The 27,930-nt window shown below is 57.5% G+C and overlaps 2 protein-coding genes across 4 annotated transcripts; both read right to left on the bottom strand.

Moving 5' to 3' along the window:
* Positions 1 to 151: 151 nt before the first annotated feature.
* Positions 152 to 7,850, bottom strand: FCER2 (Fc epsilon receptor II). 3 transcript variants are annotated; one of them, XM_046685815.1, is made up of 11 exons: positions 7,732 to 7,850; positions 6,571 to 6,693; positions 6,235 to 6,288; positions 5,669 to 5,722; positions 5,056 to 5,118; positions 4,789 to 4,851; positions 4,594 to 4,656; positions 4,412 to 4,501; positions 2,238 to 2,389; positions 1,997 to 2,103; positions 152 to 1,811 (listed from the first exon to the last, which is right to left on the bottom strand). In XM_046685815.1, the coding sequence occupies exons 1-11, from the start codon at positions 7,751 to 7,753 to the stop codon at positions 1,673 to 1,675; spliced, it is 930 nt and encodes a 309-aa protein (XP_046541771.1). In that variant the 5' UTR covers positions 7,754 to 7,850; the 3' UTR covers positions 152 to 1,672. The 3 variants fall into 3 exon arrangements, with proteins under 3 accessions (XP_046541771.1, XP_046541769.1, XP_046541770.1); XM_046685813.1 differs by lacking the exon at positions 7,732 to 7,850 and adding an exon at positions 7,410 to 7,477 and having other exon boundaries at positions 2,238 to 2,737; XM_046685814.1 differs by lacking the exon at positions 7,732 to 7,850 and adding an exon at positions 7,410 to 7,447 and having other exon boundaries at positions 2,238 to 2,737; positions 6,571 to 6,690.
* A 16,619-nt stretch (positions 7,851 to 24,469) lies between these two features.
* Positions 24,470 to 27,691, bottom strand: LOC124251795 (C-type lectin domain family 4 member G-like). Its single transcript, XM_046684673.1, has 9 exons — positions 27,637 to 27,691; positions 27,204 to 27,305; positions 26,791 to 26,844; positions 26,541 to 26,603; positions 26,268 to 26,372; positions 25,882 to 25,971; positions 25,518 to 25,666; positions 25,289 to 25,404; positions 24,470 to 25,006 (listed from the first exon to the last, which is right to left on the bottom strand). The coding sequence occupies exons 1-9, from the start codon at positions 27,689 to 27,691 to the stop codon at positions 24,868 to 24,870; spliced, it is 873 nt and encodes a 290-aa protein (XP_046540629.1). The 3' UTR covers positions 24,470 to 24,867.
* Between the last annotated feature and the right edge of the window lie 239 nt (positions 27,692 to 27,930).

The raw sequence follows: 27,930 nt of genomic DNA, 5'->3' as shown, positions 1-27,930 counted from the left end.
TGGGCTGCAAGTTAGGCCTCCACTGAAGCCCCGTGATGGGGGGTGAGGGGGGGGACCCAGGACCAGCCCTTGGTGACCCAGGCAGGCAGCATCCCTCATTTCACAGGGCACAGAGCAGGTTCCAGAAGAGTCATCTGCCTACAGTCACGTGTTAATTAATTCAACAAATATTTATTGAGCGCCTACTGTGTGCCAGGCGCTGGGGACAGCTGAGAACCAAACAAAGGCAGGCACCTGCCCTCCTGAAGCTTGCATTCTAACCCGTGGACACAGGCAGTGAACAGACCAGTGAATTACACATCTTGTCGGAAGGAGAAGGGTGCCGTGGTGGGAGAGTACAGAGGAGTAAAACGGACTGGGAGTCAGGGCTGTCATTTTAAATGGGAGGGAGGGAGAGCTCAGGATAGGCCTCACTGAGGAGCTAGCAGGGGAGGCAGCATGTGCAAAGGCCCTGGGGTGGGAGTGAGCCTAAATGTTTAAGGTATAGGGAGGTGGCTGGGGTGGGTGCCGGATGCGGGGAGGAGAAAGAGAAAGTGAAGTTGGGGAGGTAAGGCACGTGGGAGGGGTTCTGAGATCGCAAAGGACCCTGTAAGGCTTTGGCTTTTCCTCTATATTGAAAGGAAACTTCTAGAAGATTTGGGGGCAGTGAAGAGGGAGACCAGAGGGAGTGAGGATGGGGGCCACGCCAAGGCAGTGGGTGGATTCTGAATGTGTCTGGACACCACGGCCCATGGCTCTCCTTATGGGTTTGGAGGGGGCAGTGAGGGAACGAGGTGGCCAGGGTGCCCCCAGTGCGGGCCTGAGTGACTGGTAGAGGGGAGCCTCGAATACAGTGTGGAGGGCTCAGGTAGGCAGTTTTGCGCTGGCCGGGAGTTCCGGGGTGGGGAGCTGGGGGACACAGACATCTAGGGATGGGCAGTGAATAGAGAGCACAGGTGACCTGGAGTCCAGCCCATCTTTCGCTCCAGAGGCCCAGTCCTGTCCCCACCCCGTGCTGGGCCCTGGGCCTCCCAGCTCCCACCTTCCACACCTGCAGGCCCCTGAGGAGGGGGCCAGGCTGAGGGGCCCCCGTCGCCCTGTCTTACTGATGCAGGCCGGGTGGGGAGGACTGGCTGCCTGAGCGGGGGACTCTGTCGTGTGGTGCCCGGACACGCGCGGCGTCTGGGGAGGGCACGGGTGGGGGTTCACTCCTGACTCCAGCAGACGGCCAGGTCGGGGCGACAGAGGAAGCACACGGGTCGGGGCCACTCCCTGGACGGCTGGGCTGCCAGGAGCTGTGCCCCAGTGAGGAGGGGGCTACTAGCCTTCAGGCTCGTGGGCAGGGGTTCTCGAGGTGGGATCCTCAAGCCCTTAAAGTCAGGGAGGTGGCAATGGCCAGCTGGCCTGAGGAACAAGGGACAAGCCCTCCGGGGCGTTGGCAGGAGCTGAGGATGGGTCAGCTGCTTCCATTTGGGGTGTACGAAGTATCACCAGGACCCTTCAGCCACCAAAGAGGTGTCCAGGCCTTGGGCGGGGGTCCTCAGGGTCCTGCCATGGGCCTTGCTGTTCCCGTGTTTGAGATGGGGGAGTGACACAGAGGGGCGCTCCTGGTGGGCGGGCAGGGGGCTGTCAGGGTCCACGACTCAGGACAAATCCCCGTGGACCCAGGGGGGCCGAGGTGGCTGGTGGGCAGTCAGCACGTGACCAGCCGGTCACACACCCAGCCGTCCAGGTAGCTGCCACAGAAGGCGTCGTTCCAGTGCCCGGAGGCCCGCATCATGACGCAGTCCTCCCCTTGGCCCCCGTTGTTGGGCTCCCCCGGCTGCCAGTTGCTGTAGCACAGGGCTTCAGGTCATTGGGGTCGGGGATGGGAACGGGGCTCTCTGCCCTCAGCCCAGACACATCCCTGTGAGTCTGGGCCCTGCCCGTCATCCTTGGCCATCTCCCTCAGTTGCCATCCGGAAGCGCCCCCAAGTCCAGGCCTGGGGCCCCCTCCTCTCCATTGGCCCCTCCTCACCTGTAGTCCAGGGGGTTCTGGTCCATCCAGACAAACTCCCCTTCTATGTTCAGGTCCCGAAGGCCAATCCAGGAGCCTTTCTTGTTGGCGTGGCGGGTCAGGAAGTCCTGGGGAGCAGGACAGGGCTGGAGGACTGGGGAGACGTGTCTGGGTCCCCCCGCCACACGACGAGTTGGGCTGGGGACCCCCTCCTCCCCCTCCCCCACAGCACCGGCGGCACCCTCTGCGGAGCCCGGCCCACCTGCTCCTCCTGGCTGTGGATGCTGACCAGCCGCCCGTGCAGCTTGCTGCAGGCGAACCGCGCCTGGATCCACCGCTTGGGGCCCTCCCCGAAGTAGTAGCACTTCTTTTGGAAATGGACCCAGTCGTCGGGGCACGTGTTACACGTGGAGCCTGGGGTGGAGGAGAGGCTCAGGGGGACAGCGGAGGAGGGCACCATGGCGGACACTGTGGTGGGAACCGTGGTGGGCACTGTGATGGGAACCGTGGCGGGAACCGTGGTGGGAACCGTGGCGGGAACCGTGGTGGGAACCGTGGCAGGCACTATGGTGGGAACCGTGGTGGGCACTGTGGTGGGAACCGTGGTAGGAACCGTGGTGGGAACCGTGGCAGGCACTGTGGTGGGAACTGTGGCGGGAACCGTGGCAGGCACTGTGGTGGGAACCATGGCGGGAACCGTGGTGGGCACAATGGGCAGAGTGGGTGGCAGCATCTTTCTTGGAGTCGCTCCTGGCCTCCGGGCTGAAAGCAGACCCACCCCAGAGCCTAGCAGAGTCTCGCAGTTTGCCTTCTTCCCTGGAGCTCTGATGCCGACGTGCTAGACCGGCTGCACCGCAGGAGCAGCTCAGCCGCCAACATCATGGCCACGAACTCCACCCTTGTCAGGAACACCTTTGTCACCAACATCATCCCCCAGACACCCATGATCACCAGCAACATCTCTCACCACCACCAACACCGCCTTTAGGGGCCCCACACCAGCCACGTCTGAATCACCAGTGCCGGTGGTCATGCTGAGGCTGAGACCACCAGCATTACTCTGCCGGTGTCCTGTCCTCACCAGCTGCTCCAATAACAGCCCTGGCCACCATCGCTGCCAGCACCCCCAAAACCAGCGCCCTTGGCCACTGTCTTGGAAATGGAGATGATTTTCTTGTTGGAGCCCATGGGGAGGACTGGAGGGCTGGAGCGTGGTCTGTCTCCTCTTACCCCGACCCCAAGAAACCTGTCAGGCGCTGTCGCCACCCTAGCATTCCCGGGTGGGAGTTTAAACGCACTGTTACTGGATCCACTCACTCGTGATTCGCTGCAGATTTTCTTAGAGTGAATGTGGACCGAGGGCTCCCTGGCTTTGGGGGAATTGTTCTAAGGGGCCTGGAGTCCACGGCAGCTTGAGGACCCCCTGGGGAAAACAGAGCTGGAGGTGCTGCTCACACGTGAACTGGGGAACCAGCGCGTGGCCCTCTGGGGGTGAAAACAGGAAGAGAATCTCTCTGGGTCCTTCAAGGGAACTTCAGGGAGGGTGACCTGCCCACGTGTCACGTGGTCATTGAGAGACAGCCCCCAGAGCTGGGCTGAGACCCCAGGCCATGGGACTAGACTTGGTGAGGGGTGGGGTGCACTCAGGGACCGAGCAGGAATTAGGAGGGGCCCCATCACAGTGAGCGAGGCTCAGATCCCTCTTCCCACCCTCCCCAGAAGGACCACTGTGGGGTTTCTTCCTGGGATTCCCACAGCCACCCCACGTCCCAGGGGACAGCTCTCCACACCCAGCACTTCCTCTTCTCCCCAGTTGGGGCAGCTGGGGCTCCACAGAGGGCAAAGATCAAATATCCAGGGTGGGCTGGGGTGGGGGGGACCTCAGAGCAGTGACAGCCGGGTCCCTACCCCAGGATAAAGGCACAGGGATCGAATCTGCTCTTTCTGCAGCCTGCTGGGGCCTCCCCCACGCCCCCCGTAACTGCCAGCATCCCCTCCATCACTGCCACCCCTAGGGAAGACGCCACGGTCCCTGCTGTCCCCATCGCTGCAGAGGTGACTCCCCTCCGGCCCCCTGGCTGGATCAGGCAAGCTTCCCCCAGGGCTGTGGCTGAGGGCACCCTAATGATGACCGTCTGCTAAGCCGAACTGGGCAGAAGAGAGAGAGTGAAGAGAACCCAGAGATGGTAAATGTGGGGCAACTTTTACCTGGAGAAGGGAAAAACGGTGGGACCCCCCCAAATCGGTGGAGGGAGCAGCTGGACTCAGAAAGGGCATTCTCGTGGGGCCCCCATCACCCCTGCCACACACATAAATACACACCCATCCACGTTGTCACACATACACCTCTACTGTGTGTTTGAACATACAGTGCCCACACCTGTGCAGTCACACGCACACACCCACACAGCCGTGGGCCCAGACGCTCACACTCACCGTTGGACACGCGTAGCTCTATCCACAGCTTCGCCACTTCCTCCTGGAGCCTGTCCAGTGTGTGCAAGGCTGCGCGTCTCTCATTCAAGCCTGGCGTGGGTAGGGGTTGGAAGGGGGCTGTGGTCAAGAGACCCACTTGCGAGCCCCCTTCCTTGCCCCTCCCCTCCTCTCCCCAGGCTCACCCTGGGACTGGAGGTCGCTCAGGTCCTCGCGAAGTCCGTTCAGGTTCCGGGAGAGCTCCGAGTCTGATGAGAGCGGGTATGGGGGCAGGAGCGGTGTCAGGGATGTTGTCTGTGGGCCGAACGTCCCCGAGCTTGGTCCCCAGCTTCACCGCCCACCATGGCCCCAGGACCCTGCCCCCAACCCTGATCTCTCACCCTGAGATTTCATTCTGTTCTGCTCATCTTGGATTTTCTCCATGCTCTGCGACATCTTGGCAGCTGGTTGGGGGGTGGTGCTCAGTGGCAAGCACGTCATCAGAACCACACCCCCATTACCCCCCACCAGCCCCTCGGCCTCTGACCCTGGGTCTTTGGGGTCACCTGCTCGTTTCCCAAGTCACAGGTGGCCTAGAGCACTTGATCCACGTGTTATCCAGGTTCCCCCTGACCCCTCCTCTCAGGCCCCAAGCTGAGGCTGCTCACCCTGGGATTCCTGGGCCACCTGCTCCCCCTTGTGTCTTTCCAAGTCCTTGGAAACCTGAGAGACTGGGGCGGCAGGAGGTAAGACGTGTTATCAGGACCCAGGAAGGCAGGTCCTTGGGTCGCCCCCACCAGCCCCAAGTGCAGGCCCCCCCACCGCCACCCCACCCAGTCACAACGGCCGCAGCTTTTGTTTTGAATTTGGGGGGGAAATGTACTCAGGAGAACTCAGGCGAGAATCGAATGAACTTCTCCCCCCCAGGATGGAATAGAAAAGTAGCAGGCTTTTACTAAAAGTTCCCTGGAGGGGTTCTAAGTGCCTCGCGGGGTCTCAGCTGGTTTCTGCCTCGTGACACTGAGCCGATGCCCACCTTGCAGGGGAGGAAGGCGAGGCAGGGAGCCGTTGGGGCAGCTTCCGTTGGGCACGTCTCAGAGCCCGCCCTCGCAAGAGTCGCGGGGTCTTCAGCCCCGGGGAGCGGGGAGCACAGGCTGACCCTCAGTTCCCAGGGGGGACCCTGGAGCCGTTTCTCCCACATCCCACAGCCATCAGGGGCAGAAGCAGGACAAGAGCCGGGTGCCCCCGAGCCCCCTCTCTCCCCCCTTGGCTCCTCCCTACCGTTCTGGGCCGCGGTCTTTTCCAGCTGTTTCAGCTTCTGCACAGTCTCCAAGTCTGGGGAGGAGGAGAGGAGAGGGGTGAGAAAGGATTTTTCGGGTGCCCCCCCCACCCCCACCCCACACGGTCACAACGGCCGCAGCTTTTGTTTTGAATTTGGGGGGGAAATGTACTCAGGAGAACTCAGGCAAGAATCGAATGAACTTCTCCCGCCCAGGATGGAATAGAAAAGTAACAGGCTTTTACTAAAAGCTCCCTGGAGGGGTTCTAAGTGCCTCGCGGGGTCTCAGCTGGTTTCTGCCTCGTGACACTGAGCCGATGCCCACCTTGCAGGGGAGGAAGGCGAGGCAGGGAGCCGTTGGGGCAGCTTCCGTTGGGCACGTTTCAGAGCCCGCCCTCGCAAGAGTCGCGGGGTCTTCAGCCCCGGGGAGCGGGGAGCACAGGCTGACCCTCAGTTCCCAGGGGGGACCCTGGAGCCGTTTCTCCCACATCCCACAGCCATAAGGGGCAGAAGCGGGACAAGAGCCGGGTGCCCCAGCCCCGTCTCTCCCCGCTTGGCTCCTCCCTACCGTTCTGGGCCGCGGTCTTTTCCAGCTGTTTCAGCTTCTGCACAGTCTCCCAGTCTGGGGAGGAGGAGAGGAGAGGGGTGAGAAAGGATTTTTCGGGCGTCCCCACCCACCCACACCCCATCTGCCAGTTAGGGATGGAGGGAGGCCTTGCATATACCATGTGGGAGACACGGGGCGGGGCTCCTGGGGGTCAGGGGCACGGGGCTGCAGGGTCAAGGTGGGAGACACGATGGGAACACTGGGCTCTGGGGCTGTGTTGGGCTCCCCAGGACCTGGGAGCGGGGGGCTGGGAGGGAACACGGGAGGGAGGCCGCAGGGGACTGGGGGTGTCCTCACGCCACAGGAGAAGCAGGGTCAGCAGCCCGGCCCACATCGCGGTGGTCACCAGTCCCAGCAGTGCGAGCAGCGTCCCCCGCTGGCAGCACTGCCGCCGCCTCCTGGGAAACTTCGGGAACTCTACTGGGAGTAGGGGGAACACCGAGGGGCACAGGGTGAGGCTGGGCTCTGGCTCTGCCCGTCTCTGCATCGCCCAGAGCCCCAAAGTCCTGGGAGCCTGCCCAGAACCCACACTGAAGCAGAGGGTCTCAGTGGACCCCCAGCCTCCTCTGCACACCTTCCCCTCGCGCTGCCGTCTTTCATGTCCATCAGGCCCCCCCAGCCCCGACCTTTGTCTGTCCATCTCTGCATCTGTGCATCTCTGGGTGTGTCCCTCCACCCATCCAGCCCAATGTCTCTGCTCCTTCTGCCCACACTCCAGCAGTCAGCAAGCCAAACTTGGGGCCAGGTCACTGTCCAGAGAGACAGGCCTGGGGCCAGGAGCTGAGACCTCCTCCTCCAGGGGCCACCACCTCAGGTGAGGCGGCCGACCCCCACCCAGCTCTCACCTGAGACCCTTCTCCCTTTTATGGGTTCTCTTACGCCCCCACTAATGCTGGGCCCCAGCCTCACCTCCAGAAGGCCGCTTCTCCCCTCCCCTCCCACCCCCAGCCCTCGCCCTCACGCCCGTCCCCCACTCTGAGCCTCTCCCCCAAACACAGGACACCGGGGCTCAGTTCCTCCCCGTATCCAAGCTCTTCCCCAGATGTCAGGCCTCCCCCAGGCCTCACCCCAACTCATGGGCCCCCCAAGGCCCTGCCTTGACACCCCACCGCGGGCCCCAGGCCCCCTCCCCTCACCCTGGCTATGAGGATCCATCGTGTTGAGTCCCACTTGGCCTCCGACTCTATCGGGCTCCCAGCGCCCCAGCTGGAGCTGGTTTTTGTTGGGAGGGTGTTGAGTCAGAGAAGGGCGGTGCCCTGGCTTCCCTCTCCTGCCGGGCTCTGTGCCAGGAGGCCCGTTGGAGCTCACCTCCCCCCTGACGCTGGGCCTTTCCTAGAAGTTCACTCTTCTTTCCAGATGGGGACCCAGGAGCCTTTCTCCTCTCCAGGGTGGAAGGTAGGAGGTCAGGGGGTCAGAGTTCTTGCTTTGGCCAGTGTCAGCTCCTGAGAGCCCTCTCACCTGAGTATGCATGTTCCTCCATGGCAGCCCTGCTTGGATTCTCCCAGTGACAGAGTGCTCACCACCTGTCAAGGCAGTCCACTTGACTGGCACAGTCACAGCTCTGGCTGGGATCTGGGATCTAATGAGGGTTAGGGTTAGACGTCAGGCTCTAGTTACTGGCACAGGCCAGCAGCGGGGACTTGAGGACCCCAGGGTCCCCCAGAGTCCACAACCGGGAGTCAGTGTTGCTCCTGCAGCTGGCATGGAGGGTCACAGGCCTTGAGACCAGAGGTGGGAACCCCAGAGCCCATCACGTGTGAGGTATACAGCAGGTGGTCCATAAATGTGCACCTGTGTGATCTTGGCAAGTGACTGAACCTCGAAATCAGTTTCCCTCACCCATAAAATGACAACATTCGTAATACCTACACCGTAGGGTGGTTGTTGGCTCTATGTGAATGTGTAAAGTGCTTTGAACAAGGCCTGGCACATGGTGAGCACCAAAAGTAACCTCAGTTCTTGTCACTGTTGCTGCCTGTGTAACCTCAGTCCGGGACTCAACGTTTCTGAGCCTCCGTTTTCCCCTCTGTAGGAGGTGGGTGATGACGGTACCCAATTCATGAGACCGTGGTAGGATCAAATGAGATAATAATGTATTCCTGAGGCTTTGGGTGCGTGGCTGCACACAGAGGGTCTTCAGGTCCTCAACATTTATCAGGCATCTACTCTGTGCCAGGTCCTGCTGGGAAAAGCAGCGACTCTGTCACCCAGGCCTCAGCTTTCTCCTTTGCCAACGTGCCCAAGGTGTCTTTAAAGTCTCTTGGCTTGAAAGCACTGATGATGAGCCAAAGAGCTTGGGCTTTGGGGTCAGACAAGCCTGGGGGGTCATTGGCTTCCTCCTTGCTGTGTGACCATGGGCAAGTTGCTTCCCCTCTCTGAGCCTCAGGGAAGCAGAGATGTGGGCTGCCAGGCTCCAAGGAACAGCATCTCAGACTGAGTCTTGCACTATCCTGGAGGGAGCCAGAGGGGTCACCGTCCTGTGACAGGGGAGACAGCCGGACATGGCTGAGCCCAAGCCGGCCAGACTCAGAGCTGAGTCTTGGCTGCTCCCTAGATGAACAACTCAGCTTTCTCATTTGTAAATTGGGGGTAAGTGACAGCGCTGGCTCCACAGGACGCTCAGTCAACCTAAGGGTGGGATGCTGGGGGAACTGAGGGACTGAGAGTGTAATTTATCTACGTCACACAGGGGTGGACATGATCATGGTCACCCCTAGTGCACCCGCTAGGCTCAACTTTGCTCAGCCAAGCCGGTTGACTGGCTTTCACTTCCCCAAACCAGGTCCCTGCCTGCCTGGCGAGGCTGTCCACACCTGCCCCCTGCCCCCTGCCTTTCTCTCGCACAGACCTCTTCCTGGCCTCCCTCAAGACTCAGCCTGATGTCGTTCCCTCCAGGAAGCTTCGATGTCCAGTTTCCACCGCCGACCCGACACACACACACAGAGCCACACGTGTCCACACTCAGGCACACGCACACTGACACACCGTCGCACACTCACACGCACCGTGTGCTCACACACGCTCACTCACATGAGTTTCGAGCGCGTCGTCCTCCTCCTAGTCTGTTGGGGCCGTTGGGCGACGCCGGCAGGGGCCACAGGCCGTGGTGACAGGTCTAACCTGGAGAGACAGTTTCTTCTGAAAGCAGACCCACCCACAGCTTCTATTTTCACAGACCTAATTATGGACTTGCCCATCCACGCATGGCCTCCTCAGATGCCCCCCACAGCCCGGTAAAGTCCCTGCTATTATTATCCCCACGTCTCAGGTGAGCAATTCGAGGTTCAGACACGCAAAGCCACCATCCCAGAGTGCTTTAGGACGGAAGTGGCAGAGTCAGGATGCGAAGCAAAGTGACTTCGCACTGAATCCTTATTCCACCATGGCAGGGAAGAGGGAGCGAGAGAGGAGAGAGGAAAGGAGGGAGGGAAGAAGAAAGAGAGAGAGAGAGAGAGGAAAAGAAGAGAGGAGGGAGGAAGAGAGGGAAGAAAGAGATCATGAGATGACATTGATCAGACATTGACGATTCGTTATATGGTTTAATTAAGTGGCACCGTGTGCTGGGCACAGCTCTTAGTGTCAGGTGCATTGACACGTGTGATGTTCACAATCGCCCTGTGAGGTGGACGCTTTTGTCATCCATGCCGCCTTCTGGATAAAGAACGTGAAACGCAGAGGATGTTGAGTAACTTGCCCAAGGTCACACAGCTCATCCATGGCAGAGCCAGGCTTTCCACCCAGGCAGTGTTGGTCCTAACCACTGTGCCACTTCAACTTGCATTCACAGGAACTCCTTGACACTTCACACACTCTGCTTCTCCTCCCCTCAGACATGTCCCCTGATCCTTAACCCCCTCCCCGCTCTCGGCTGGGGGACGCCCATGCTGACCCCCACTCCTGGATGGGCCGCCTCCCCACCTCAGGCTTGGCACCCTGCCTCTCATGCCAGAAGAAGCCCACCGGTGCCCCCATGTCCCACCTCTCAACCAGGACTGACCTGGGCCAGCCACTGGCTGGGGAGGGGCCTGGCTGGAAGGTCCCCAGGACTTTGCACTCCAGGACAGAGGGGACTGTCTATCACACTGTGTCCCCAGCGTGGGGACAGGTAGCCATCAGTCCCCGTCTATTGAATGAATGACGCGGGTGGGCTGAGGCTGCTTGTTCTGGGCCCCCGAATATCTCTCTGAACCTCGATCTGGGCTAGTTGTGGGGGCTTGAACCCATTGCATGGTCTGGCAAGTGACAGAGGATGACCATTTTAAGCGAGGAATAGAGTTGTCAGGTGGGCATCAGAGAGGGGTCACTGGGGGCTGCTGAGCGGACAAAAGACAGCAGGAGGTCTGGGTGGGGTGGGGACCCTGGGGGGGCTGTCATGGGGGCCAAGGGGGAGTGGGGACACTGAGGGGGCTGTCACCTGGTCAGGGGGCCAGAAGAGGTGGCCTGGGGCAGCAGCGATGGGGATGGAGAGATGAGGTTGGTTTGAGAAGAGACGGGCTTTGGTGATGGGTGGGATGTGTGTGTGTGTGGGGGGAGGGGTTACTCAGAAAATGCTGTGGAAAATGCCCGGCTGTCCCCCGGAGCGTCTAGGTGGACAGTGGGGCTGTCCTAGTGATGAGGACACAGGACAGGACTTGGGACAGAGGATGGGGCTGGATGGCATTTGGTGTTCTGAGTTTCTGAGCGTTCTAAGATCCAGGTGGCCCCACCCTCAGCCCCACTGGGGCCCACTGGCCCTGCAGGTCCTTCCAGGCTCCACGGCCGTGCGGTTCTCGGTCCCTGCCAAGACAAGAGGATGCTTTGGGGGTGAAATCTTGACCCCTGACTCTGCGGGCTGCCGGGACCCTGTGACGCGATGGCCTCCCCCACTCCTTGCGGTGTCAACCTACGTCTCTTGCTCAGTTTAGGGGAAAAACAGGAAACCGTGCGGATGTGGGCCTTGATCTGAAGGTGTCGGTTCTCCTTTCAGGTTTGGGATCCTTGAACCTCGGGCTGCACCGAGCGCATAGCCAGTCCCGAATCCCGACTCAGCAGGAGCGAGTCAGGGACCTCGCAACCACCATGAAGGATCCCCAGGCGGGATCCCACCGCCTCCCCAGCCCTGCCCTACTCGCCCCCAGCTCACCCCTAGCTCGCCCCTAACGATGTTCCATTTCGAAACCCCAACCTGCGCTCCGTGCGGCGCGTAGCCGCCTCCACCGCGCTCAACACAGCACCTCAGCACCTGGGACAGGGCCCCGCGTGCTGCAGACGTGAGGAAGGGACCTCGCGATCCTGACCCCAACCCGATCCGGCGCAGCCCCGGGCTCACCCCGCCTGTTTAACCTCTCCTGATGTGGCGAGAGGGAGAAGGGAAGGGGAAGTGTGTGTGTGTGTGGAAGACAGTCGGTGTGTCAAATCCAGGAGGGCTTCCAAGAGGAGGTGCCCCTAAAGCTGTTTCTCTTTCTCCACGCTGTTGACATTGGGGCTGGATGATACCTTGTTATGGGGGCTGCTCTGCCCTGTGTAGGGTGGTGGGCAGCATCCGTGGCCTCTACCCACTAGATGCCAGCTGCACCTCCCTCTTCCACCTAATCGTGACAACCAAAATTGTCTCCAGACATCACCAAATGTCGCCTGGGTGGCAGAGTCACCCCTAAGTGAGAACCTCTGCCTCAAACCATGATTTAAAGGAGAAGATACTGGCTTCAGGCTTCAACACACTTTCGCTCTTTCTCTCTGTCCCCATCTGTCCCTCCATCTGCTGTGAACAGATCACTTGTCTCCCCCATCATTCATTCAACAACCATTTCTTTTTTTTTTTTTTTAAGATTTTATTTTTTTCCTTTTTCTCCCAAGCCCCCCGGTACATAGTTGTATATTCTTCGTTGTGGGTCCTTCTAGTTGTGGCATGTGGGACGCTGCCTCAGTGTGGTTTGATGAGCAGTGCCATGTCCGCACCCAGGATTCGAACCAACGAAACACTGGGCCGCCTGCAGCGGAGCGCGCGAACTTAACCACTCAGCCACGGGGCCAGCCCCTCAACAACCATTTCTTGAGCATCTACTGTGTGCTGGGCTCTGGGAACAAGACAAAGTCCCAGCTCTCGTGAGGGAGGAGACAAAACTTTTTGTTTTTAATCGTGGTAAAATATACATAACATCGAATTTACCATTTAATCATTTTCAGTGGCATTAAGTGCACTCACATTTTGTTGTGCAACCATCCCCTCCATCCATCTCCAGAACTTTCTCACCTTCTCAAACTGGAGCTTTGTCCCCATGAAACGCTGACTCCCCATCCTCGGCCCCCAGCCCCTGGCCCCACCATCCTACTTTCTGTCTCTGTGCATGTGACTCCTCTAGGGACCTCCCGTGAGTGGAATCACACAGGATTTGTCCTTCTGTGACGGGCTTATTTCACTGAGCATCATGTCTTCAAGGTCCATCCCGGGGCAGCATAAAAACCGGGTTGAAGTCCACAAATCCACAGGACAATTGCTGTTGGTGGAAAGCAGGCTCGGGGGTAGCCGGTGGGGGTGGGGGGAGAGCCGGTTCAGACCGGATGATTCAGAAACTTGAGGGACGTGGGGTGACGTCTGAGCAGACCACTCTGGGAGAAGCAGAGACGGCTGCTGGACTTTTCTCCTAAATATTTCCTGCTGCCACAGGTCCCCGCAGGGGACTTTGTGACCTCGAAGTCATCGGCTGGTACCCTGCCCCCCGCCCCCAGCCAGGGGAAATCCACGTCTTCCTCTCCCAGAGGTCCCCGGACCTGGAGGGGAAGACAGAGAGGGGCCAGCAGCCTTGTGGCCTCCCCCAACCTTGACCATGTGGCTTAAGCAGTCTCCCCCCTTCTTGGGCCTCAGTTTCCCCCACAGACGAGGGCACTGGACTCCTGGCCCTGGAAGCTCAGGGGTCCGAGTGTCCCCTCCCCGGCCCGCCCGGATGTCTCACAGTCTCTCACAGCGGCCCCCCCCACTGTGGGGAAGTGAGAATTCTGAAGAACTGGAGTTGAGCCCAATCGACAGCTGCTGCGAGTCACTAGGGTGAGGGGTGGGGGGGGTTGGGGGTGGTGGGGCCCCCAACACGCAGACACACGGACACACACACCTGGAGTAATGCCACGCCATCACTCACAGAGTCACACAAATACACAGAGACACACACACACACAGATTGACGGGCACCCCGCTACCGAACCACAGACAACACACCCAATACACACACAGACACCACACAGTAAGAGCACAAACAGACACAACCCAGAGACATCTATACAACACATCCACAAAGATATAGACCGCAGGGGTCAGTCAAACTACAGACACGCACAACCAAATAAAACCACACGCACACACAATAGACATATACAATTCATACACACAGATACACACAGAAGTACAGACAAACATATGGAAACAGATGCAACACAAGCAACAAGAAACACACACCAACACACAATACAACAAAACTACAGATTCAACCCATGGACATCTACACAACACATACACAAAGATAAAGACCACATGACACAACCACACCACAGATAAACATACACACACACACAGACAACACAATAAAACCACGGACACCCACAGCACACACACAGGGACACACAGATACCAACAGATACATCGAAACACACACAAGTACACACAAGACACACGGACAGTACACACAAAACACACACATGACGTGAACACACAGATTCAACACCACACAATCCAACTACAGAAATAAGGTCAACACACCCAATGTGCTCACAGAGCTACACACACAACACAATCGCATACACAAACACACATATAAATGCAGAGAAACACATGCCAACAAAATGCACAGACATACAGAGACACACAACACAGTATGCAACACACGCTCAGACACACAGACACACAGACGTGCACGCTCACACAGACACACGCATGCACCCTCTGCCGGTCTTCTGCAGAGCTGTTTCGTGGGGAGGTTAACGACAGAAGCCGGGCTCCTCCACCAGCCATCCTCCTGCTGGACTCGGCTCTCTTTCCCCTCTGCCGGCCTCAGTTTACCCCCAGGACCTCTCTCTGCCTCTCCACCAGCCTTCGGCTCCAATAACACCCAGTCCTCGCTGACTTCCTGCATCTCTCCCTTCAGCCCAGCCCCACCTCCTGAGCTCCATTCGTTCCTGCATTGATTCACCCACTCATTCATTCATTCATGCATGCATTCATTCAGTGAGGCACTGGACACTGTGATGGGCGCTTGGGGCTGTAATAGGGAGCGCGGCAGACAAAAATCCCTGCCCTTGGGTCTGACATTCTGTCCGGGGAGACGGGCAAACGTCCGATGGTGGCGAGTGCCGTGAAGTGATGTGAAGCAGTGGGAGGAGGGAGACAGAGGGGCTGCTTAAAGAGAGGGTCAGGGAAGGCTCTCCGAGTGAGTGATGCTTGAACTGGGGCCCCTGAAGGGAAGGGGAGAGCCAGCCTTCAGAGATCAGGGGGAAGGGTATCTGGGCAGAGGGAGCAGCAGGTGCAAACTGGAACAGGATGCAAGGCCCTGTGTGGCGGCCCCTCCCTACTCCATGGTGGCGAGCTGGGGACCCTGCATAGTGTGTTGGAGCAACATCTGGGAGGCCAGTGTGACTGGAGCAGAGTGACCCCAGATGGTATCCTTGCCCCAAGCTGGGCACAACATTGGCCACGACCACCCGGCCATGGGCCAGAGCCCCGGGCATCCCCCTGCCTCCTCCCTGGCCCTACCTTCCACATTCTTCATCTTCTGATGGGTCCTGTCTCTCCTTTTCCATGACGCCAACCCCAGCCACCATCCTCTCTCCTGGACAATGGCAGCAGCCCCCTGTCTGGTCTCCTGCCACCCCCTCCTCAGTCCTTTCCTCGCACAGCAGCCACCTGACCACATCTTCCGCCTGTTTACAACCTTCCATGGCTCACTTCTGCTGTGGGCCCAGAGTGCCAGCTTCCCTCACCTTCAGTTCAAGGCCCCCGCTGCTGGCCTCTCCAGCCGCACCTCCCTCCACTTCCTACAAGCACACAAAGGCACTTCCCCAAGCGCCCAGGCTCACAGAACTCCACAAACTGTGCTCTCTCGCACGCACCTCTGGGCCTTTGCACGGGCAGGTTCCCATGCCCAGAGTGCCGAGCTAGCCTGCAGCGCCAGTTTGCCTGGAGGCCTCCCTGACGGCAGAGGCGGGCCAGGGGCTCCTCTGAGCCCCGCAGTTCTCTGTCCACCCCTGAGCCCAGCCCTGAGCTGCACTGGATCGGTCTCTCTTGGACTGGAAACTCCCAGAGGGCAGGACTGGGCCCCGTTTCTGGAGGGGCCCTGAGCTCACAGCCACATACACCTCCAGCCACATGCACCCCTCCCCACTCACCTCTGACCCCTCACCCCTGCAGAGAGCAGGTCAATAGGAAGAGGGAGGGTGTGTGTGGAAGGGCAAGAGGCTGACTCTGTGTTTTCGCCTTCCTGGAGCCTCGAAGTCTGGAGCTTGGCTGGTTTTGTTTTTGTGTGTTGTTGGAGGCTGGGGAGAGGTTGGAGGGGGGCTCATGATGAGGGGGGACACAGAGGTTGGCTTGTCCACAGCCTTCCTTCTGGAGGGCCTCGCAGGCCCGCTGCCCACTCCCTCCAGCCCTCAGACCCCAGCACCGCAACCCCCCCCCCCCCCCCCCCCCCAGGGCTCAGGGGGCTGAGCCAGTCCATCCTGGGATTCCTGAGACCATTCCCAGCCTGCGCTGGAAGATTTGGGGATTTCTCTCCGAGAATGCCCGAGGTTCAATGAGAGGATGGGATATTGTGTGGAGACCAGGCTGGAAGATGGGTCCCAGTCTCTCAGAGATCCAGAAATCCTGGACCCCAGGCTCCACCCTCAGGGACTCCCGTTCTCGCCTTCCTGGAGACCCTGAAATCCAGCCCTCCAGGCCCCCAGCCCCTCAGAGACCCAGGCCCAGGCCAACAGGGACCCAGGAAGCCAGGACTCCATGCCCCACCCTTAGAAATCCAGGCATCTAGCCTTTTGAGATCCAGGACTCCAGGACCCCCGTCCTGACCCTCAGGGACCCAAAAATCCAGGACACCAGCCCCGGAGGGACCCAGGAAGCCAGGATCCCGGTCTTGACCCTCAGGGACCCAGAATCCAAGTTCCCAGGTCCCACTTTCAAGGACCCAGGCCCTCAGCCCCTTAGGGACTTCGGTCTAGGGTCATGTGCTTTTTCTACTCCATCCAACTATTCTGCCTGCTGGTTCCCTAGGACAGCCAGGACCATAGGAGTGCTGTCCCCTGCTGGATGCACCTGGTCACTACCCCCGAGTGGTGACCGCCCCCCCCCGCCCCCAATTCTCCCACATGGGTTGTTGTGTGTGTAAAGCTGTCCACACAACACTGGAGAGGAAGAAGCACTCACTAAACGGGAACATCGTTAGCCCTACTTCCTGAAGCCGAAGCCACATTGGGCTGCGGCCCCGTGTGGCTGCCCGCTTGCCTGCCTGCATTGTTCCTCCTTCACTCCTATCAGCTACATCTGCTCGCTTTTCTGCTTTCTGATCCCCCTCGCTGGTCTTTCCTCATCCTCTGGTCTCTGCTCTCTGTGGGTGGGGGAGGGGGACCAGCCAAAGCAGCCCCTAGCGCCGCAGACCCCCCTATAATGGTCTCTGTGGCCCCCTCTTTGTGTGAACGTGTTTGCTTGTTCATTGCCTGAACCCCACTAGATCATGAGCCCCTGGAGGGCAGGGACAGTGCCCATCGTCACCACCTAGTCCCCCGCCCAGGGTTCAGGGCTGGGCGCACAGTAGGTGCTTTACAGGCATCGTATATGTGTGAGTTTCCCATGACTGCTGTAAGGAATGGTCCTGACCTGGTGGCTTTAAAAACATCAATTTACTGGCTGGAAGTCTGGAAGTTAATGTCCCCAGCACAGATCTCACTGGGCTGAAGTCGAGGTGGCGACAGGGCTGAGCTCCTTCTGGGGATTCTAGAGAGGACGCGGCTCCTTGCTTTTTCCCAGGTCCCAGAGGTGCCCACATTCCTTGGCTCGTGGCTCTCTCCTCCATCTTCAAAGTGAGGAGTGTGATGTCATCCCGTCTCTCTCCGCCTGTGCTTCTGTTGTCACATCTCTCTCTCTCTGACTCTGACCCTCCTGCCTCCCTCTTCTAAGGACCCTTGTGATGACATGGGGCCCCCGGGGAATCCAGGATCACCTCCTTATCTCCAGATCCCTAACTTCATCTCACCTGCAAAGCCCCTTTTCCCACAGAAGGTCAGGGGCTCATTATTCAGCTGCACAACGCCCTAGGAGGTAGATGCTGTGGCTGGTGTTATTCCTACTTGATAGACGCAAACACTGAGGCACAGAGAGGCAAAGACACATGCCCAGGCTCACCCAGCACATAAGTGGCAAGCACAGATTTCAGACTCAGTGCTTTCTGTTGGCGTCTGCTGAATTCACCTGTTCCAGTCATCTGTGACCGGATCTGGGGACACAGAAGAGGGGAGAGTCCAGCGACGTTGTGGAAGACGGGGAAGGGGCCGCCAAGGGCTGGAGGAGAGTGTGTCCCTTCCACCCTGGGGGCTTCCCCAGACTCCTCAGCCAACCTGGTAAGACACCTCGGGCTCCCAGGGGGTTTCCTGGGATAGTAAGGAGGAGGCATGAGGCTGGAAAGGACAAGCAACTCTGTCCCAAGGCCATTTCCTTGGAAAGTGGGGTGACGGGTGGGGCCGGTCTGTTCAGGAAACACTGGCTGGGCTTCAGGGTCACCACTGACTTGCTGACTTGGTTCCAGAGACCATGGTCATGTGGTCACTCAGAGGCCTGTTGGCGGGGACCCCCACTGGGAAAGAGTCGGAGGGAAGCCTGAAGGGGCCTCTCCTGCCCCCACCCCCTGCCGCCCAGCACAAGCCTCCTTGGCCTCTCCAAGGCAGATGCTCTTTCCCTCACCCTCCCAACCCCTCAGGCCACAAGTGTGGGGAAGAGGGGGTTGCTTTTCCAGAATGTTCCACCTCCGACCTCTCCAGGTGGGCACACCACCTTCTGTGCCTCCTCACCGCCTCCTGCTCTCTCCGCCAGGCTGTGAGGCCCAGACGGCAGCACCCCCAGCCTGAACCCCGACATTTCATTATGACAATTTTCAAGCAACCAGGAAAGTTGAGTTTTAGGGTGAAAAACCCACCCTTAGATTCTACAATCAATATTGCCTCTACTTCCTTCATGACGAATCTGTTTACCAATCCACCCCTTAATCCATCTTATTTTTTAATGCATTTCAAAGTAAGTTGCCAACAGCAGTCCACTTCCCCGTACACACGCCGGCATGCAGAACACAAACTAGATTCCAATATTGGTTGACCACCCTTTTTACTTTTTTCCTTTTGAGGAAGATAGCGTAGGATGAAATGCACAGATCCCAAGAGTGTTTTCTTTGAGCTTTGACAAATACATTCACCCGTGGAACCCAAATTCCCATCAAGGTACAGAACACTCCCATCGCTCCAGAAAGTTCTTTCAAGGCCATTCTCGGCCAATCTCCACCTCAGCTCCCAGGCAATCATGCCTGTTGTGGAACTTCATAGAAATGGGCTCATAGAGTCTATACCATTTTGTGGGTGGGCTGCTTCTGCTAAGCCCAAGGGTTTTCAGGATTCTCTGTGGCCAGAGACCCCAACCTCTTGTCCTCCATTGGAATGCCACTGCCCCGCATATAATAAGAATTTGTGGGTGAGAATATGGTTGCTTTGAATGAAGAAATGAAAGAATGAATGCATGAATGCATGAAATGGCTCCTTATTCACGGGAGACTTGATCTCACTTCTTCCCTCCGGCTTCTCTCTCCAATCTCCTCCTTGGGCTGGTTCAGAGGCTGTAATTCCAAGTAGCAGAGTGCCCCCCTCTCCTGCTTCCCAGCCCCTGAGTCTTATCTTCCCGTGAAAACACGTGTTATCAGGCCCATGTTCCCGCCGGCTTCCTGCCTCCCCTCATGATCTGCTTCAACTTCCAGCTGCATTTCCTCCCCTCCTGCTCTTCTCTAGAGAAACCCCCCCGGGCCTGTTCCAGAGCTGCTGAAGGCTCTCTTGGGTCAAAAATACCCACCCTGAGCCACCAGGGCCTCAAGACATTGTTGATGGGGGTGCAAAATGGTGCAACCACTTTGGAAAGTGGTTTGGCAGTTTCTTATAAACATTCCCCCACGATCTGACTCACTCCTAGGTATTTACCCAAGAGAAGTGAAAAATGAAATCCATAAAAAGATCTGTACAAGAGTGTTCGCAGCAGCTTAATTCATAGCAACTCACATTGGAGACAATGCCGACATCCATCGGCGGGTGAATGGAGACACAGATTGTGGTCCAGCCACACAACAGAGGAAGGTTCATCAATGACAAGGAACACACTGTAGATGCACACAACAGCATGGGGGAACCTCCCAAAAAAATTCTGCCTGGAGAAAGAATCCAGGCACAAAAGAGTCCACACTGTGCGAGTCTATTCATATGACATTGGAGACATGACAAGTGTGGTCCATGGTGATGGGGAGCAGCTGAGCGGTGGCCTGGGGCAGGGGTGGGGTGAGGACTGTCTGAGAGGGGCAGGAAGGAATTTCAGGGGAGGATGGAAATGTTCTACGCCTGCAGTGTGGTGGTGGCTACACCGCTGTACATTTCTCAAAACTCATTGAATTGTAAACTTGAAATGTGTGCACTTAAAAAATTATTGGGGCTGACCCAGTGGCGTAGTGGTTAGGTTCACATGCTCCACTTGGGTGGCCGGGGGTTCGCAGGTTCAGATCCCGGGTGTGGACCTAGCACTGCTCATCAGGCCATGCTGTGGTGGCGTCCCACACACAATAGAGGAAGATTGGCACAGATGTTAGCTCAGGGCCAATCTTCCACACCAAAAAAAATTATTAATTTTAATTGTGGAGTAAAATACAGATAACATAAACTTCACATCTTGACCATTTTCAATTGTACATTTCAGTGGTGTTAAGTGTATTCACATTGTTGTGGAACCAGTCTCCAAAATCTTTTCATCTTGCCAAACTGAAAGTCTATGCTCATTAAACACCAACTCCCCATTTCGCCCTCACCCCACCTCAACCACCATTCTACTTTCTGTTTCTGTGAGTTTGACTACTCTAGATAACTCACGTAAGGGAAATAATGAAGTATTTGTCCTTTTGTGACCGGTTTATGTCACACAGCAGAATATCCTCCAAGTTCATCCATCCTGTAGCACGTGTCAGAATTTCCTTCCTTTTTAAGACTGAATAATATTCCATTGTATGGATGGACCACCTTTTGTTTATCCATCCATCCACCAATGGACACCTGGGTTGTTTCTCCCTGTTGGCTGTTGTGAATAATGTTGCTATGAACACGGGTGTGCAAATATCTTTTTGAGACTCTGCTCTCAATTCTTTTAGGTATAGACCCAGAAGGGAAATTGCTGGATCGTATGGTAATTCTATTTTTAATTTTTTGAGGCAGCGCCATACTGTTTCCCATAGCGGCTGCACCATTTTACATTCCTCCCAGCAATGAGGCATTGCTGGTTCAAATTTCTCCTCGTTCTTGTCGACACTTGTTACTTTCTGTTCGCATTTTTTCGCAGATGCCATCCTAACGGGTGTGATAAATGGGTGCCTTTTATTGTATGTAAATCATACCTCATTAAGCTGGAGGTTAAAAAGAATTGTAAAGCAAGAATTATAGCCAAGACAATCGCAAACCAGGACAATTTGAGACAAACGGAGACACATGGCCACTCCAGTTAATGTAAGTTACATGTGTGTTGTCAGATTACCAGCAGGTAACTGCCACGTTAGGGATGTGAAAAGTTTATTACTGATGTTTCCAGTGGGTTTTGTTGAGTTGAGTTGCATCTATGGGGGCGGACATTCACTCACTGACATGTTAAAGTGAGTTACGGGATCATCACAGGTGGCAGCTGTGTTATACGTGGTTCCTGCTGAGTATGGGGAGCTCCAGGGCAGCCCGTGAATTAGTTTCCTGTGGCTGCTGTAACAAAAGACTTCAAACTCAGCGACTGAAAACAACACAGATTCAGTACTCAGGTTCTGGAGGTCGGAAGTCTGACACTGGTCTCACTAGCCTAATGTTAAGGTGTTGGCACGGAGGCATCTTTCTGGAAGCCCTACAGGAAAATCCATTTCCTTTCTTTTCTTGTTGTCGTTAAGACTATTTTTGGGGAGCAGTTTTAGGTTCACAGCAAAATTGAGCAGAAGGCACAGAGATTTCCCACGTGGCCCCTGCCCACACACACACACAGCACACAGGCACAGCCTCCCGGATTATCAATATCCCCCACCAGAGTGGTACCTTTATTACAATTGATGAACCTACACGGACACGTCATCATCACTCAAGGTCCATAGCTGACATTGGGCTTCACTTTTGGTGTTGCACATTCTATGGGTTTGGACAAATGTGCAATGACATGGATCCATCGTCACAGTATCATACAGAGGAGTTTCACTGCCCTAAAAATCCTCTATGCTCCACTCTTCATCCCCTCCTCCCTGCTAACCCTTGGCAACCACTGATCTCTTTATTGTCTCCATCATTTTGCCTTTTCTGGAATGTCACAGAGTTGGAATCATACAGTGTGCAGCCCTTTCAGATAGGCTTCTTTCACTTTTAATGTGCATTTAAGGCTCCTCCATGTCTTTTCATAGCTTGATAGCTCATTTCGCTTTAGCACTGAATAATACCCCATTGCCTGGGTGTCCCACAGTTTATTTACTCATCCACCTGCTGAAGGACATCTTGGGTGCTTCCAAGTTTTGGCAACAATGAAGAAGGCTGCTGAGTACATCTGTGTGCAGGTTTTCGTGTGGGCAACTTTTCAACTCCTTTGGGTAAAGATCAAGAAGCTCCAGTCTTGGATTGTATGGGGAGAGTGTGTTTAGTTTTTTAAGAAACTGCCAAACTGTCTTCCAAAGTCACTTCACCATTTTGCATTCCCACCAGCAGTGAATGAGATTTCCTGTTGCTCCACATCCTTGCCAGCCCTGGGTTTTGTTAGCGTTCTCGATTTTGGCCATTCTCATAGGTGTGCAGTGGTTTTCCTTGCCTTTTCCCACCTCTCAAGGCTGAACGCCTCCTCGGCACCTGGTCCTCTCCTCCATCTTTAAAGCCCAGCAATGGTGGATCAGGTCCTCCTCATGTCACATCACTCTGACCATCCTTCTGTAGCCACGACTCCCTCCCTAGTCTCTTCTGCCTCCTTCTTTCCCTTTCAAGGGTCCTTGTGATGACAAGGGGCCCACCTGGATAATCCAGGATCATCTCCCCACCTCAGGGCTCCTAGTGTCATCACATTTGCAAAGTCCCTTTAGCCATGTGGTGACATTCCTAGATTCAGGGATTAAGATGTGGACATATTTGGGGGACCGTCCTTCTGCACAGAGGGGCCCATCACAGTAATCTCACAATTGTTGCAGGGGTCTATCCCAGATGCTATGGGGCTCTCTCAGAGAGCTCAGGGTCTCCAGGAAAAGGGGTCTGTCTTTGAGACTGCTCACCTGGCCCAGCCAGGCTCTCAGGGAAACACGACAGGGCTTCTCTGCGTACCGGCTCCTTTCTGGACCATCCATGAGCCTGTAGACTACAGTCTTTCTGGCAAGACCTATGTTCCAGGCCAACAAAAGCCAACTGAAGGTCAAGGTCTGTTCCAGGATTAGGGTTAGGTTCCAGGGACTCCTTTCTTCCCAGGGACGCTGAATCTGGGAGGGAGGAGGACCTGGGGCTGATAGTCCAGACGGGGGGAGCTTGACCCTGACCCTCTCATCCAGGGTCTTCGTGTACCTGCTCTATGCTGGCACGTTACAGCCAGGCAGCCAGCAGTCGATACCTGTGAGCTGACCAGGAGTGCAGACAGCAGGATGGGGGTCCCCGCTCCAGCCACCTTGTTCTCTGGGCTCCTGACCTGGCGCTCCCTTGGGCCCTGGATCCCACGGTCTGAGCCTGGGGTACCAGGAGCCAGAGGGCTTTCTCTGAGCACACTAGGTCCTTGGTGGATCCCACAGCAGCTCCTGCTTAATTCCGGGGTCTAGTCCTTCTGCCTCGCCCACAGCCAGCACTCACTCAGCTGAATCCCTACGAGAAACCCCTGGACCATACTGCCCGCCTGCACTGCCCTATACCTGTCATTACACCTTCAGCCTGACTGCCTGCTCTCAACCTGACAGGCAGAAAGTCTGGCCGTCAATGTGTCTCTCTTGCGTTCACTCCACCAGGAGTCTCCACCTGAGTGTTAGGAAGTTGGACCAGAAGATGTGACTCCCTCAGATCATCATTCACCCAGCTCACCAAGCACATAGGCTGCCAGGCAGGTGCTCAGGCTGCTGCCCCACCTGTGAGTCTGTCATTGGTCACGTCTTGTGTGAGGCTGTGTAGTGGCCCCTGAAAATTCCACGTCCTAACCCCTGGAACACTGACTGTTGCCATCTATGGCAACAGAGCATTTTACAACTTTTTTTCTTTTTTTTTTTTTGAGGAAGATTAGCCCTGAGCCAACATCTGCCACCAATCCTCCTCTTTTTGCTGAGGAAGACTGGCCCTGAGCTAACATCCGTGCCCATCTTCCTCTACTTTATATGTGGGACGCCTACCACAGCATGGCTTGCCAAGTGGTGCCATGTCCACACCAGGAACCGAACCTGTGAAGCCTGGACGGCCAAAGCGGAATGTGTGCACTTAACCGCTGTGCCACCCACCGGCTGGCCCATGGCAAAAGAGCTTTTGCTGCCAACTGCTGCACCACCGGCTGGCCCATGGCAAAAGAGCTTTTGCAGCCCCCCCCGCCTCAGGGCCTTGTCATCTCCACAATGGGGTGCCAGTCTCCTCAAGGAAAGGGGCCCCCACTGCAGCATGTCAGCACAGTCCCTGTCCCTGAGGACAAAGGTGGCTCCTCCAAGGGCATCACCTGTCACGCCTTCATGCATTTCTCCATTGAGTCACTAGTCACATGGTTCCTGTGTCCAGCTAGACCAGCATGAGGGGGTTCTGGGGGGTAAGGACTATGTCTGACTCATTCCTGTGTCCCCAGAGCCCCACTGCCCTCCTGGCCCAGTGCAGGTTACCCCTGGGTTTGGGGACATCATAGGGCTTTGAGGTCGCTTAGAGAGTTTGGGGTCACTCACAGGGACACCAGATCTCTAGAATAAAGCTTAGAACAGCTCGCCAGAGCCCGGAGCCAGAATTCATTTCTCAAACTTTTATTGATCCCCCTAGGGCTACAAAGACAGCTCACAAAAGCCCTATCTTTGAGGCCTCTCAGGCTGGGGAAACATGCAAGCGCCCCAAAGAGCTCCTTCTCAGACACCTGACCTTGGCTAGGGAAGGAGGGAGGGTGAGATCAGGGACCAAGGAGCTGAGATTTTGGATGAGGTGACGGCTAGGCTACGTTAGCTCCATGTGTGAGGGGTTGCAGTCAAGCTGGAGCGGAGGTCCCAGAGCGCAGCCCCTGGACCGGGGTAGGCAGCGTGATTGTCGGTAGTGGTTGGTGGGGGAAAAAAAATCGATGGTGGTGGGCGGATCCTTGACGTGAGCTGCTCGGACAGCGCGCGTGCGGCGGTGGGCGTGGCTCGGGGGCACTGGGCGGGGTCAGCAGCTCTGCCTCTTCTCGCAGATCCAGCTGTCCCTCTCGCTGTTGCACGGTGCGTCGTTCCACATCCCCGTGCGCAGCATCATGACGCAGTCCTCGCGCCCCTGAGCGTCATTGGGCTCCCCCTGGTTCCAGTAGCTGCAGGGGTTTGGCATGGGTGTTGCTGGGGGTCTAGACGGAGGATGGCCCTGGGGTCCAGGCTTCCTTCCCAGGGTCTAGCCTGTTTATTGCCCAGGTCTAACCTAGACACCCTGAGGGTCCGACCTAACCACGAATCCCGGATATAACTTTCTAACCCCCAGACTTTAACCTCAGCCAGTTCCTGGACCCGCTTGCCCATCCTAACTGAGACCCTGAGATCCGGGCAAAGCATTTCTCCTCCCGTCTGATCTGTCCTCCTCCCCGTGTACCTTCTCTCACCTGAAGCTGAGCGAGACTCCGTCCACCCACTGGTAGCTCTGGATCTTGCGCGCACGGCGCACCGCCCTCAGGCCCAGCCAGTAGCCGCGACCTCGCGTATTCCGACTCAGGAAGCCCTGGGTGGGAGGGGAGATGAACCGGCCCTGTGCGCCCCGCTCTCCCCGCCCACCTCCAAGGCCACGACCCCTCCGTGCGCTCCGCCTCCCGCCTCCCGCTGCGCCCTGCACACCTGCTCTTCCAGGCCGCGGACAATCACCAGGTGCGCGCCGGCGCCCACGCACCTGCGCTGCGCCTCGTCCCACGTGGCTGTTATCTCGGAGAAAAAGTAGCAGGAGCCCTGGAAGGGCAGCCACGACGCGGGGCACTGCTCGCAGGAGCCTGCGGGGTGACGAGGGTCAAAGAGGGGGATTGCTCCCAGGTGGAGAGCACGGAGAAGAGCACGGGGGAGGGATGGGACCCTCGGGCCCCGGGCAGGGTCACAGAGAACAGGCCAAGGTCAAAGGGCGGGTCCGTGCGTTTCAGGGATCCCAGAGGTCCACGAGCAGGGCCCCCTTGTCCCCTCCCCCCTGCCCTCCCTCCTCAGTCTTGCTCACTGTTCCTGAGCCGGGCCGCCTCCAGCGCCCGCAGCAGCTCCGTGCGGATGTCCTCGCGGTCTCTACCTGCTTCGGCCAAGCCCTGGGTCACTGCGAGGTCAAGGAAGCCAGATTATAGCTGGGTCAGGGCCAGGAGCAGGGTCACGATTAGGTAAAGTCAGCATTCAAGTCTGCGGGCAGTGTCACCGTCAAGAATGACATCGCGGTCAAGGACTGTCGTAGCCGGGTAGGGTCCAGTTGTGGTTGAGGTTGGGACTTGTCGTCAAGGTCAGACTCCAATGGTCAGGGTCAGGATCAGAGGATAGGGTCGGGGTAACAGAAGGGTCAGGACGTGAATCGACAGCCGCGCGGAGGGATGAGGGGTCGTGGCGCTGTGCCGCCCTCACCGCGCTCGCTGAGTTCTTTTAGGGCGCTCTCCTGCTGGAACAGCTTTTCCCGCGCCTCCCCAAGCTCGGTGCGAGCGGTCTGCAGCTGCGCCTGCGTCCCCTGGCCTGGGAAGGGTGGGAGGATGGGGGCGCGACATCTGACACCAGCCAGCCCAGCGCCCACCCACCTACCTCAAACCCAGCCACAAGTTTCGCCCTCTTGCCTCCTGGGATCCTGGCCACAAGCCCCGCCCCCAGCCCACAAGCCCCGCCCTCTCCGCCCTCAAGTCTTACAGCAGCTATTGCAGACCGAGACCTTCTCCTTCAAGGCAGCCAGCACCGCCGTTTGCCTGGAAGCTGAAATGACCCCCGTCCGCCCCACGCACACTAGGTCACACCAGGGCACTCACGGGACACGCTTCCCCACTCCTGGGCCAGCCCCAGGGATCGCCGTGTCCCCACTCAAACACTACCGGTCTCCAAGGTCCCCGGCGCTCCAGCCCCGCACACCCCGGGGACCCAGGAGCCCCCATTCTGCACGCACCGTTTGTCCTCAGCAGGTCCTGGTGGCCGAGCAGCACCCCGCGCTCTGTGGAGGCTGCAGAGAAAGGCTCCTGCAGGCGCGCCCCGGGGGACCCGGGAACTGTCCCTTCGCCCAGGGGGCTGGGGCCCCCTGTCTTGGGAGGGACAGAGGGGGCAGGCAAACGTCCAGCGCCCATGATGTGCACTCACGCCGAGGGGAAACAAACACCCGGGAACATGAACACACATTCATGCATACACATGCACACACATGTGGATGCACACAGTCCGAAGATGTACACACTGTTCACACGTGTTCACACTCAGACCCAGGCAGGGGTCTGGGATCCAGGACCCAGCTGGTGCACCCGGAGTAGAGAGGTCTACGTCCTCATGGGGGCCAGACTCCGCTACCCCCATTATGCTGTCACTCACCCTTGGAAAATAAGACGGTCAGAATGAGAGCCCACAGGACTGTGGCCACCATGAGAGACACGACCAGGAAGAGGAGTCTCCTTCCCCAGCGTCCCCAGGACCCTGGGATAACACAGAGAGAATCCTGGGTCCCTCCTGCTCCGGGACCATCCTGGTTCCCTGGGCCCTGAGGACCGAGCCCAGGACACTTGGGTTCCTCCCAGGAAACTGGGAATCAGAGAGGTTAAGTAATGTGCCTATGGCCGCACAGCTGCCAAGTGGCAGAGTTGGAATTTGAATTGAGGTCCAGCTGGCTCCAGGACCTGTGGTGTCTCTCCTGCACCCACTTCTTGGGCCTCCTCTTGGCTGTTCCTGTCCCCTCCCCCATCAAACCCCAAACCACTGGCCAGAGTGTGACCCACGGGGGATGGTGAGGCAGTCCCATTGCTCATACCTCCAAGGGCCTCCTCGAGCCCGCCGCCCCACCTGCAGTACGGGGCAGTGTCCATGATGAACTGACTCCCAGCCCAGGGCTCGGATATAAATGGAGCCCCCTCCCTCCCTCACCCCACCCACTCTTCCTTCCTTCCCATCTCCTGAGTCTTCATTCCTGGTACCAGGGACCCACTGGCCAGTCACAGCGCTGGGCCCTTTCTGGGAAGGGCTTGGCTAGGGGTAAGTCTAGGGTGGGGGAAGTGGGAGTTGGAGGTGGAAGGGGGTTGAGAGAGTGGAAGGGTCGGGAGTGTGT

This window comes from Equus quagga, chromosome 14, assembly GCF_021613505.1.
Source record: "Equus quagga isolate Etosha38 chromosome 14, UCLA_HA_Equagga_1.0, whole genome shotgun sequence".
NCBI classification, from domain to species: domain Eukaryota; kingdom Metazoa; phylum Chordata; class Mammalia; order Perissodactyla; family Equidae; genus Equus; species Equus quagga.
This window is presented reverse-complemented; position numbering and strand designations above follow the sequence as displayed.